The sequence below is a fragment of the Scleropages formosus genome, chromosome 20, assembly GCF_900964775.1.
Source record: "Scleropages formosus chromosome 20, fSclFor1.1, whole genome shotgun sequence".
NCBI lineage: Eukaryota > Metazoa > Chordata > Actinopteri > Osteoglossiformes > Osteoglossidae > Scleropages > Scleropages formosus.
This window is the reverse complement of record NC_041825.1, coordinates 13,617,219-13,631,101: the sequence shown is the minus strand read 5'-3', so window position 1 is coordinate 13,631,101 and position 13,883 is coordinate 13,617,219. Positions and strand designations below refer to the sequence as shown.

At 41.8% G+C, this 13,883-nt stretch overlaps 1 protein-coding gene across 1 annotated transcript; it reads right to left on the bottom strand.

Moving 5' to 3' along the window:
* Positions 1–422: 422 nt before the first annotated feature.
* tob1b (transducer of ERBB2, 1b) lies at positions 423–4,161 on the bottom strand. Its single transcript, XM_018761416.2, has 2 exons — positions 3,874–4,161; positions 423–2,386 (listed from the first exon to the last, which is right to left on the bottom strand). Exon 2 carries the CDS (start codon positions 2,200–2,202, stop codon positions 1,234–1,236), a length of 969 nt encoding a protein of 322 aa, XP_018616932.1. The 5' UTR covers positions 2,203–2,386; positions 3,874–4,161; the 3' UTR covers positions 423–1,233.
* Between the last annotated feature and the right edge of the window lie 9,722 nt (positions 4,162–13,883).

Here is a 13,883-nt window from a genome sequence, read left to right as displayed (position 1 = left end):
AATGGAATTAAGTTGTGCTAGGTTGCTGTACATTTAAAGGTCTGGCTCAAAGAGTTCATAGCTCAGGAGATTAGCTCTTCTAGTGTGTAGGCCTAGCACTGAGTGAGTGTTGTACACAAACCAAGCCCATTTTTGTTTGGCATAACCATCACTTTACGGGTGTATACCCATTGCATACAATATACTGAAGCACTTGTATACACACACTAAACTACTAGGTGTTCTGGATACACCCCTATTCAACAATCTAGTTCAGAATATATTGCAAGAGTAATGTTTCCACCACTCAAAATGAAGCATTGTCACATTGCCACACAGGTGTAGCATTAGATATAAAATCCAAAAGCTCAGTTTTGACTATAGTGAATTTTATTAAAAAGGCCAAGATGCAAATATGAAATTAAAAAAAATAAAGACAAGCATAATTTTTGTAGCATTTTAATACAAACTTAACAATATAAACTATTTCAGTCCCTCTTGACATGTAAGACACTGACTCAAAATACTTTGTTATACCGTTTTTTTTCATCAAGTATTGCACAATGTAGGTACAAAATTATATACGATTACATTTTTTCAATATAGCAAAATCTTTAAACTCTTAACAGAAAATACAACTCTTTCAAAAAAAGCAAATATTCCTACACTGTAATTCCACCACAACAGGAATATTCTGTACACAATCTTTAGAATAGTTTTAGATGGATTTGTTTTACAATTTCCGTTAAAAAAAGAATAACATAAAGCTGCTGCAGCCATCACAGATCACTGGAGTAGTAAAAAGATATAAATGCAATACCATGTCGTAGAAACAATATATACTCTGATATTTTACAAACTCTGTACTAAATTAAATTATACAATTAGAAAAAAGACCAAGTAACCCCATTAGTGCCAATTTTTAAAAATCAGCCATGTCTTACTAACTTAAATACTGTAAGAGGCCATAACTTGAGTTTAACACTTTAGTGCCCCCTCAAACATAGTATAAAAAAAAAAATCTTGTGCTTGGTTGGCAAAAAAGTAAAAGGAAAAAAAATGCATGTTCAATTTAAGTAACCAAGCTTGGACATGTTTCTACTACAAGCTTTTGAAACAAACTCAAGGGGGCACAAAAGAAAAACCCACCCTTGGGCACATGCGCTTTTACTTCAACAACTAACAGGGATCTAAACTGACATGTCATTTATTCATTATCCACCCCCATTTGCTGTTTATATGCATCTTCATTTATTAGTTAGCCATTACTGGCTGGAATTGCTGGTTAGAATACTGCATGTTGCTCAGGCTGAAGTTTAAGCCATCCATGAGGGACTTCTCGTTGAGGCCACCATAGGCCGCAAACACATCAAAGGCATTGTACTGGAGAGGACTGAGACTGAGGGAGTTGTCGCCTGGGAACACTGCACTGCTGTTACCCTGCCCTTGGATGTTTGGAAACACAAACTCCTTTGCATTGGGAGAAAGGGCAGAAGTCTTCTGCTGCTGGCTGCCCAGACCAAGCCCATAGAGAGAATGCATTGACGTAGAGATGGCTTTCTGCTTCAGGAGATTCACATTCAAGCCCAGGTTGGTGGGGGACGTGCGCGCGACCTTGCTGCTGCTGCGGCCGCTGTTCTTCATTTTGGTCGAGCCAAACTTGGTGGCAGCAAAAGTGGCAGTGGTGAAGGTTAAAGGCTGGGTGGAGCGCGGCATGAAGGAGGGGCTGACCGCAGCGGACTGGCCAAATGGTGGCGAAGGGGAGCTGGACTCAGAGGAGGCCCCCACCGGGTCGCTGATTGGCATGAACACCTGGGCCTCAGGGTTAAAGCTGTTTTTGATCTCTTTGTCCAACTCTGACCCATTCTCACTGTTATCATCCACATAGAGCACCTTGACCGGTCCCCTCTCCCCGATCTGATAAGACACCTCAAAAGGATCGATCCACACGCTTAGATCCTGAGGCAAGTTGTTACGGACGTCTTCTATGTCCAACCCACTCTCTTTGGCTGCTTGTTCCACAACTGGGTCCACTTTCTCTCCCACATGTATGCACCTGAATCCAGACCCTTTGTATGGCTTGTCTGGGTACCAGTGTCCATCATATTTTTTCTTAAGCTGGCGCTCCAGTTCTTCGCCAAAGATGTTCACACGTCGCCGAGGGAGCTTGTTGTACAAGTAAGAAATAATAAAGTTGAGTGCTACTTGGATTTCAAGCTGCATAGCTGCTGAACGGTACAGTGTACAGTTTCCCTTCCTTTGTCTTGTTCCTTTTGCCAAGTGTTGCCAAAAAAACCCTCCAAGACAGCAGTGTTCAGTCTTCCCCAAACAGAGGAAAACAAACTATGAAAATTAAACAGGTGGTTGCAGAAGAAATCTGTCTTTCCACAAGGAAGTGTTCTTGTTCCTTGAAGGACAAGAAGGAAGGAGGAAAACAAAGAATTACTTTGAGGCAGTAACAGTTGCTGTGAATCTAAAAGGACAGTTGGATGTTCACACGGTGAAAAGATACCCAGAAGTACTCGGAGTCAAGGAACAGAAGGGAAACGGTCAACGTAAGGTGTTTCTCTTTGCTACTTCCCCTTTATCATGACTTGACCACCTGGGCAAGCCTCTGTGACGCATATATATTACCGCAAGCAACCAAAACAGCCACTGAGGGGACAACCTCCTGGCATACAAGTTAGCCCAGACAAACTCAAGTGATCATACAGATAAGCTGCCGAAATAAATGCTTAGTGGCTCGGAAGCTAGTAGTTTAGCTGGGCGGTGCAGTGAATGACCTTTAAAGGAGGCACTACGGCACCGTGAGAAGGACACAATACCTCCTCCTCAGCGAGGCACTGTGCGTATGGAAGCTACTGGGCAAGTGCTTCTAATTTGAAACATTCGTTCATTTCTCGGGCGTCGACAGGGCGCTCGTTCGCCTCAGCCGGGCTGTCGCAAAGAACCACCGTCGTAAAAGCGATACCCGCTTCCGAAACGGTTCGAGTCCATGATTTAGTGCAATATTAATGCGGAGAAAGGGCGTCGGGGCTGCGGCTGGTTGTCACCACCGGAGGTAGCAGCTGAACTCGTTACATAACAGGCGGTCCTCATTAAATTTCTTATCACAAAGTGGCGGCGGGGCGCTCCTCACAAAAACCGTGCCCAAGAACGTTCGAGAACCGCCCTGGCGCCCCATTTCGCCCACATTGAGTCATCTCAGCCGCTGCGGAGACTTGTCCACCGAGTTTCTCTCCCTCTCCCAAGCCCAAGGAACGGAAAGCGCAGCAAGCCGAAGTCGCGGGTGCAGCCCTGCAAATTCCAGAGTGAACACAATGCGACCTTTTAATTCGGCTCCGGCTCTGACCTTCGCTTCGGCTGGAAGCTCGATCCAACACAGCAGGCGCAGCGTTCAGCGCACGAGCGACGCGGCTCGAAACCACCGCAGCCCCGTTACGCAACACGCCAAATAAACGTTCAACATATTGTGCCAGCGAAGGAACGCAGCTGATGAAGCCGTCGAACGGATGCGAGATGGGGCGCAGTAGCTGTGTGTGTACACAATTCCGGGTAGCCGTCTCTCTAGACCGTCCGCATCTCCGTACTTATCGGAACGCGGTAGTCTAGACCAGCAAGCTGGGAAGTGTTGCTTCCACGGCTCTGCACGAGAACAGCAGTCGGGCACACACGCAGGAGCTCGGAACATACAATAATATACCGCCTACACATATATACACACAACATACCGTGAATAACTGCTCAGCGACACTCCTGCTCTTCCACAGAAAACGCCAAGTTAAAGGTCACAGCTGCGAACACGCCACGCATTACTAGCCAACGTAGATGCACAGCATTCTCTGTACCCACGCAGCAAAAGAACGGACACAAAGATCGGAAAATAATACTTACTTAAGGTAAAAAATACAAAAGATTCACAGCAGATTCTTGAAGTACCGTTCGCTAGCTAGTGCAAAAAAGTGGATTATGTAAGATTAGCTAGGCAAACAATTTCTTCATATATTATGTATTGGTACACAATTTGTTTGAAAAGGTATTCCAGTCTTCTAGGTTTTTATTTAAGTGTTTCCTATTTTAAGATATTTAGGTTTATCTGTGTGTAGACTAACCGACTCCCTATTGCTGGGGAGTTTTTACAACTCTCTCAAACCAGCTGTCGTCTGCCCGCAATTTATAGCTTCACTCCGCCACGGGCATGAAGTAGGCGGTGATGCGGCTCACAGAGGTCAAAACACAGAGAGAAACACCCAGGCTACGCTATTGGTCCAAAGATGGTCCCTCCTCGTTTTTCATTGGTCTATTCTGCGATACACCAACAGCGGGGAGTGGGTACTTCTTCGCCATATTGATGAGTCTACGCTTTACTCTCTGATTGGTTGAGCTACATCAGCTGGACACTCTTAAGGGATCATAGACGAATGCGTTGAAAGTTATGTGAATTGAAGGAAGACAGGTCATCCACAAAATATATTTTTGGCACAATACCGTTGTAAACTGTTAAAGAATGTGTTTTTTCGTGGCTGCACCACACGTCAATGTACTGTCAGATAAAAAAAAAACGACACGTATACCATATAAATAATGTGATGACTTATAAAATTCGAAGAAATAACAAAAAGTACGTATACTCGTTTCCACGGGAAGGATGTGTGACAAAATAATCACACAGGCAGCAGTAAACCAATTTCCATGCTATGTTAAAGATCAGTCCCAAATGCGGAGCTACACAGTTCACGACAGCTGTAGAGTTGTACTTTGTCATCGAGTGCTTGCGCGGATGAAAAATAGGTCCATGGTGATTGGCTGAGCGGTCCTAACTAAGCTGCTGATGCCATATAATACGTCATGCCGTGACTGAATGGGACGCACGCACTTATCACACTGCACATGCTCCTTTTCCAGTTTAAAGGGACATCGCGCTATTTATTCTTTTCACCTGTTCTCCTCCACTGAGCGTTTAGCGGACATTTTTTAGCAATAACACAACAGCAGCTGGAGTTTTCAACTTTCAATAATAAAATCTCAGCTCAGTTAATATTTTCAGGTGAATAAATTACGGAAAATAATGTCATTTACGCAAAAATCTATGATAATAATGAATGACCAGACATAACCGTAGTGTCTACGTACTTGGTTTCAACAGTAAATGAACTGTGTAGTAAATACGAATTTTGCCGTGACGGTATCCATGCAATCATGTGCTAAATCTGTAATATTGTCTACATTTCTAAAGAAAGGTCCCTTCTTCTAGAAATACTGCAATTTACCTTCCACGTATCCTGTTATTGTGTTCATTCTGGTGATACATAGTCATGTTGTGAAGGTTTGTCACTTTCATCCTTTAGTCATACATTCTCGAATATATATATATAATAGAATTACAAAATAAGCTTGCGTAAATTTGCGAAATACTGTGTCTATTCAGAACACTGACGAGGAGCATAGTGGCAGACTGCAATGGCAATGGAGCTGCACAATACATCTTCATTTTGTAAACTGATACAATTTAAGTGGTATATTATAACGATGAAAGTTATTTTGGGGAGCGACAGATGAACTGCCATTATTACCACATTCAATAAAACACTATACAAACCACAAGGGGGGCGGTGGTGTTGCGGGTTTGGCCGGGTTCTGCTCTGGTGGGTCTGGGGTTCAAGTCCTGCTTGGGGTGCCTTGCGATGGACTGGCGTCCCGTCCTGGGTGTGTCCCCTCCCCCTCCAGCTTTGCGCCCTGTGTAGCCGGATTAAGGTCCGGTTCGCCGCGACCCCCATCGGGACAAGCCGGTTTCTGTGTGTGTGTGTGTGTGCGCAAACCAGTTATTATCTGGGATCGTTCTTGTGCCATAGAAATACTGGTGCCACAAGAGGAAAGCAGAGATGCTAATCACAATAAGAGAGTATATAGTCTTACATGTAATCCAATAACACACAGCCTCCATTTTGAAACTAGTTCTAGTTCCTGTTATGAAGCATATTTCTCTCTTAAAACTATTTAAGTTTTTTACTTTTAAAAAACTATTTTCTAACCAGTTTCTGTTTTTCCACAGCTTCCTCCCGGTGTCTGGAGCACGGCCACTGCAACCGTGCGGACAGCGTACCATAGTACGGAGTGCGGTGCGTAGACGGTGTATTCTAGGCAGGGAGGGTTAGCGAAAGGCCTTAGGCAGCTCCTCACTCCCCACTTCCCTAATCCAGTTCTCGTACCGGGAGCTTTCTGAAGAGGAACGGAGGCAACAGGAAATTCTTACATTTTATTTCTTACACTTATTTTTTTCAGCATTTTTTTTTTTTTTTTTTACTGTTGTCCTGCTTACAAACATCGTAAACAAGCCTACCATATATAGACTTGTTTCACCGACATTTCTCCATTAATTACATCTTGTTTAATAACCGAAGCTGAGGGTTTACAGCAGCACTCCTGCCCAGTATGCGTACAATATAAGGCAGTGTAGCATTTTGAAATGTGTCACAAAGTGTGTTTGTGTGTGAAGCTTGGCGGGGGCAGCATCCAGTGATATGTTTAAACCGTAGAGCGGGGGTCATGACACCATTACCAGGTGTGTCAGGGTTATATCCGCCAGCAGTGATTGCCGAAGCACAGGGGCAAAAATGTGCCAGCGATACCTAATGGTGTGTGATATTGCTGTTTCTACATTTAGCAGGAAGTATGCTGCATTCGGTTATTTTTTTCTGTTTTATTTTATTTGGCTCAACAACCCACTCCAAGACAGGTTCTGAACTGAAATTATCATAAAGCAACGTTGCTATCGCTGTGGGGAAAAAATGAAACCTGAAACACCGTTCCTAGTTAAACTGTGTGTGTTGCCTTACAAAGGGACTCTTCCAGACTCCCAGACCCTTAGAGGGAATTAGCTGAAACACATATGCAGGGCCTAAGGCACTTGACGTCACGGGTTGTTACTTAACATGGACCTCTTTGTTTGCACAATGAACACATGCCTTGCTCGGTTGGCTGTATGAGCTTCGGAGACAGAAAGCAGAGGCGTGGGGAAAGTGAATGGCCATCACCTCTTCTGCCGTCCGTTGCAATATCGCAGGCTACTGACATTCGGGGGAAGGAATGTTTGACAGCTGCACTCCCAATCCCATGGTCCTTTACCACACTGCAGTAGAACAACAACAACAGCAACGTTTTAAACTGGCTTTAGGTCATATCTATGCAGGCTGCTCTTTTATCCAGGGAGGGCTAATTTGCTTAGTGAGGATATAATCAAAGCTCAAAGTGCAGAGGGAGGTGGCAGCTTGCTTGCTTATCTTTAGGTTCTCCAGGTCATGGAGGCAGCTGCCTCTAGCAGTTAAGCTACTGCACTTGTGCTCCAGGGACTATCTGTTGACTTGGGTTGTTTTTGGGTATTTAAATGTTGGACATTATAGAATAGTATGGAACTGCTAAAAAAGAGTGCCCTAATTTAAACCACAAACTTCCACTTAGAGCCCCTTGAAAAGTAATTTTTACACACAATGGATTTGTATTAACATTTGTGTCACTAGAGCTTATTGGTAAAGAGCTTCATATACATATTTTGTTAAACCATAAAAATTACGGTGGGGGGCGCGGCGGGTTCAGCCGGCGCCTGCTGTGTGGCGGGTCTGGGGTTCGAGTTTTGCTTGGGGTGCCTAGCAACAGATTGGCATCCTGTCCTGGGTGTGTCCCCTCCCCCTTCAGCCTTGCACCCTTTGTTACCGGGTGAGGCTCCGGTTCACTGCGACCCTGCTTGGGATAAGTGTTTCTTAACAATCGATGGATGGATGGAAATATTACTGTGAGTATAGCGGCAAGAAGACAGTACACTTTAGGACCAGATTATTTGAGTAACAAGTAGTATTTAACAATTGACTGCACCTTGTGTCTACTTGTTAAGGGTTAAATATATAGCTATAGATCTTCAAAATTTCTTTTACCAGAAATAAATTTGTTAATTGTTGAACCCATCTACTCCAAATAAAATTCTGTGCTTCAAGAATGTTAACTAAAACGTTACATTTTAAAAGTATATAATAATTGTTGCTTGCTTGTTTGTTTTTCATCGATTGTACTGTATTTTAGTGAGAGTACCAGAAAATGACATAAATAATTCTAGTTTCATCTTCTGCTAACTCTTGAGGCTTATGTGAAACCTCTCCAAGCAGTTTTCTTTCTTTTTTAGTGAAGATCCTATTCACATTTTTCTGTAGCACATCTGTGAGTAAGGTCTAAAATAACATTTCCTTCAGTGTTTTTCTAAACTCACTGAGGCCACTAAGGAACACTATCAAGTCAGATGTCAGGAACTGCCCTCAAAGGAACCCTGTGTATCAGCCTGTACTTTTAAACCTATCATTTTTTCAAAACATGTAAGACTATTATAGTGTGACAATACTTGCTTTCATTTATATGTGTAACGTACAATGATTAATAACAACATGGTACATATTTTACATAGCAATGCATTGTAATTTATAGTATGTCAAAGCATGTATACAACATCAGTTAGAGCTCAGCATTTTAAATCTAAAGGGTAAAATGAAATTACTGATGATATTATTTAGGCATTTTGTTTTTTTTTTCCCCCTTATGAGGAAAACTGGAAGGTTAGTCTGAAATGCAGCCTGTGGTCTGATCTCAATAAATAATAAAATGAGAGTGCTGTAAAGTTCCTTTGAGAAAAGGTCCTTCTGCTTGATGACCAGAATGTTTATGTGACACTTGGGACAATCAGTATTATTAAAGTTCTTTATTTACATGACACTTTTGTCCACGGTAACTTGCAAGGATGCTGTTTGCAATGATTGGCCCCTTTGTACAGCAGGTGTTCTTACTGTATCAATTCAGGGTAAGTACCTCGATCAAGGGTACTACAGCTGAAGTGGGATTTGCACTGGGAATCTTCAGATTGCAAGACAATTTTGTAATAACAGTAGTGGCAGTGAGTAGCAGTAAGACTACAGTTTTACCTCCCAACTGGAAACATATCTATAATTCTCATTTTTCGGTGAGTTTTGAGCTATCCCTGTGTGCACTGTGTCACAATTATTACTTTGAATAGTGATTGGTTTGGGTGTTGTGTGCATTTTTGTCGCATACTATGCTTAGCAGTCTTGCTTTACAAATTTGAACTTTTACCGATAACTTTCTTCAGAAGGTGTTTGCATATTCATTTAACACCTTGATATTAAACCTTGATTGCCTTTTCTTTCCCAGAGAAGCTTTAAAATATCTGATTACAGCCTCGCATTTCAGTATGCATAACTGAAATGTGCAGAATGATGTTAAAGGTACATCTTCAGAAAATAAGCATTCTCCTAGAATATTTAGGTGTTTTATGTGTTATGTGAGGTGATGGAAGCTGTAGCACAAGCAGCAGGTTGGCTTTGAATTTGACTGACTAGTAAAGTCTGTCAGCCCTGCACTAACTATCACCTTATGATAACAGTTACCTTCTATTTCATCTTGGGGTATGGGTGATTTGAGAAGTAGCAGGTCAGATGATGGTGAGGGATAGTGGTGGAAAGGCAGGAGCTCTTTAGAATTTTTTTTTAAAACATTCATTTTATGCTCTTTTAAGGGGTGTTGCTTCCAATTTTTGTAATTCATTCATTGTCATTAACAGCTTGTTCAGTACAGAGTTGTGGGCCACAGCCTATTCTTCAATTACAGGGCATGAGGGAGGGTACACCCTGGATGTGACCTCAAGCCATCACAGGGCAATGATACACATTCTTTAAATCACATACACAAACTAAGGGCAATTCAGGGTCACCAGTTTACCTGAAACACCTCTTTGGACGTGCAAACTCCTCACCAACACAGCTGACTTCAAAGTCACTTTCCAGGTCCAAACACACAGCTCAGGAATTGTGAGGAACCACTGCTACCCATTGCTCCACCACTAGTACCCCTGTCCTGCCCCTTGCCCCATCACAGCACGTGAGCTGTTTGGTTGAAGGTTTGAATCCAATTGAATCCAGTGTGTGGAGTTTTATGTGTTCTCCCCATGCCTGTGTGGGATTCCTCTGGTGCTCTGGTTTCATCACATAGTCCAAAGAGGTGTTTTGGGTGAACTGGTGACTAACTTGCCTGTCTGTAGTGGTGCTTATATGGCACTACTGTATGATGGACCGGTTCCTTTCCAGGACCTACCCTAACCTGTCTTGTGGCCTGTGTTTACAGGAAGGCTCCAGACTGCCGTAATCTAGATTGCCCAAAGCGAGTGAGATCTACAACATTAATGTAGGAGATTTGTACATGCATATAGCTAGCACATAAGGTCCTCAAAGGAAGCCAACATGGACTGATAGATGTATTGCAAAAAGTGAAGCAGACAACATAAGGGATTATTTTCAGTGTAGGTGCTTTTCAGTGCCTGAGCATACTAGTGTCTATTCACCTAAATGTATTCCCAGCGAAGAAGGAGGAGGCTAATTGTTGTCATGGTCGGGTCTTGAAGGAAGCGGCGGACCCAAGTGCAGAGTGGTAATCGTGGTGTCTTCGGGGAAATCCAAGAGAGGAGGTCAGAGAACAGGCAAAGGGTCTTCGAGGTGCGAACGTCGTAACAGGGAGGATCCAAAAGGCGAGGTCAGTACACAGGCAAGAAGTCGATGATCAGAAAGAGGCAGGAGATCGGGGAACAAGGGACGGGTTCGGGGAAGGCGTTCGGGAACAGGAAATGGCTAGAGAAGGTCGCTAACGAGGAGGCAGATCAAGGTTCCGCATCAGCTGGTGGTCTGACGCAGCCTTTTATGCTGTAGTCTGCGTTGCGTCCCAGGTGTTCCGTGTTGGCCCGGAGGTGTGGGCGTGGCAGTTGTGCTTGAAACACAGTATGAATTGTATGTTCTTGAGCGCTGGTGAGAACATTGTGTTAATAAATGTCTCTGAAGTGACCTACAGTGACCTTCCTCAAGGCGTGTTGTTTATGGTGCACAAGACTTTGAGTTTGCGCAGTGAGCCCAGACTGTCCAAACCAAAATGAAAGCAATTGCCTTGTGAATATCAAAAAAGTTTTATATATAGTCTTGTATTTTAGGCAGTCTAATAAAATTATTTATTTTTTCCGCCTTGGTCTAAGAGCTTCAAAACATGCCAAGTCATTAAATGAGTTATTCAGCCTTAAACAGAGCAAAACGATTAATAACACCAGAAATACTTTACCATCCTTCATCTCTCAGAAAATTCTTTACATTTTAAATGTTTGCTGAAATCAAAGAAAGCTACTGTAAGCAAATGCTGTTTAAAGTTTGTTTCACATGGAACAACAGGATAATGTTTTTGAACAGAACAAGAGCTCCTTATTACTGAAGTTTACATATCCCAGTGACTGAATGTGATGAATAACATATGTACTGTTTCCCGTAATCACTTACAGTACAAGTGTAACCTCTGCCACATTACGTGAAAAAGTGATGTACTTTAAGTAACGATTATTTCCTGAAATTCTTTGAGATTCTTGTGCTGTACAACTTCTTAAAGATCAGCAGCATCTTCACTCATTTGAAGGTTAATATACAGACTTGTCTTAATTGTCAGCGCTGAAGTAACATAATATTACCCTGTGATTATCTGGCTTCCATCCAGGGTTTACCTTCCAAGCCTAGTGCCTAGTGATTCCAGAGTAGGCTCCGGATCACTGCAACCCACACGAGAACAAGTAGTTAATGAAAGCAAGCGAGCGAGTGAGTGAGTCAATATAACATGTATAGTTTATGTCTGTTCACAGGAAACAATGCACAACTCATTTTTTAATGCGAACAGTGATTAAATATATGCAATCAACTGCTCAATTAGTTTGTTTAAGAGGAAAGACGGTTCTATGAAGCACAATATTCTAAGTTAATTAACCCCGGGCTATCTGAAAGACAAGCCTAGATAAATGAGATTGCCTTAGCATGTTAACTAATCAATGAGGACCAATTTCTACATCAGCAGATATTTTGGAGCATAGCTTGCAGAGCTCTAGATACTAATCATTATATTGAGGTGACTTGATTAAAAAGCAGGCATTTACACCATAGGAACAGAGCAGGGTCATGGGGTAACCTGTTAGACCACAGCAATTTCCAAACCCATCTTGTATGATTTTAAAAATCCCTGATGAGCAAAGTGTTTGTAAAACCATATATTTTCATTCCTAATCATGCAAAGTGTAGGTGCGGAAGAAAAGGACAATGCAATAATGTAAAGACAGGGAACATTACAATATAAAACATGAATCAGGCCTCATTCCCTGAAAGGACAACCTAAATGAACACATTCAACATGAATGATGTAACTGGTATGCTCCTGCCAACATGACAGCATTACGTAACCTGTCCCACAGCTTCTTCATCCTGAAGTGAAGAGCTGAGATTTTTCACGTTGGTGTAGCTGCATGTTTCAACAGTTGACTTCATAGAGTTGTAAACACAGCTAATTAAATGCAACGTTTTCACCATTAGTCATCCGTGGTTCTGCAAGAGGCCATACGCAGCGGAGTCCTTTCTCTTTTCTGTCCCGCATAGTGTTGATCTGTTGGTCTCCATTACCTTTGGTCTCTTTTTAATTATTACTTTTCATTTTCTCTCATTAAGTGACCTATTCATATACACATTTTGTTCTTATGTTCTGTTAAGATTTTGAGGAAGATAAACAGATACCTAGATACCTAGATATCCGTGTAATAATTAGAAAATTTCTTCCTAATTAGGCATATCTATATAATGTTAAAAGGGTTAATTAATGTGCAGCAATGCTAGAAATTAAGAATATAATTTACAAAAAATTAAACATTTGAATTTCTCAGGATTGGCACGGTGGATAGAGCAAATGTATCACAGCACCTGGGCTGTGTAGTCAGATATAGGTTTGATCCGTATGTTGTCTCTATGGAGTTTGCATGTCCTTTTTATGTTGATGGCTTTCCTCCCATAGCTATAAGACATGTTTCAGGTGGAATGGGGAATCTAAATTGCATGCAGTATGTCGGTGGCTATGACTGACTGGTTTTCTGGCCAAGGTGCACCTTACTTAGCTTAGTATACAGTGCTGCCAAGATAGGCTCTGAACCTCTGTGACCCTGCATTGCTTAAAGTGGTGGTTAATAGCAAGTCATAATGAGTGAGTAAGTAAATTTGCCAGTCCACAAAAAATGTTAAATGAAAATAGCACGAGATGTACGTTGCTTTGGAGAAAAGCGTTTGCTAAATGAATAAACGTAAATGTAAATGAAAATATGTAAAAAATTGTTTGATCCCCTTGAAATTATTTGTTTGCTCCCTTTGCAGAAAAGGCAATTCAGAAAAATCTTGTTTTATAGTTATAAAATCACTGATTGTATTCAATGAGTGCATACAGTTGGAAAATGTTCTAACGAATACTAAGGAATATGGTGTACCGAACTGAGACAGTCAGCCTCAAACCAAGATATGGCCCAACAGATGGTGGAAGGCATATATTGGTGGTGGAAGACATGTACTTGTAACACTTGTAATATTGCTATTTTAAGTTCCATGGGCACTCTGTTATAGTACAATTACACATGGTCTTCAACCTATATTTCCCCAGTATAATACCTAACAGTATAAAAAAACATGTCAACGTGTATCTTTGGAAAAAAAAAAACATGTCAACTCAATAACAGAACACTAAGAAAATCCTACTTATGCTTTGGATCTTTCATCACTTCAGGCCATTTAGCTATGAAATAGATTAAACTGACAAGTTTTTGAAGACAGACAGTAAATCTGAAACATTAGAAGTTGGATTGTTTCATAAAACAAGAGCTGTATGAGAAGACTGAGCTGCCCTTTGTTTTTCACTAGTTCTTTCAACGGGATAATCAGCATTTTATGACGAAAGTAAATGTCGAAGAGAGAATGGGAGAATGGACTAAGTCTGTTTAGGAATTCTCCCATCGGCTTTCTATA

What these genes read in the sequence shown, in the direction of transcription:
- tob1b (XM_018761416.2), bottom strand. Translation starts at nt 2,202, where the DNA reads ATGCAGCTTGAAATCCAAGTAGCACTCAACTTTATTATTTCTTACTTG.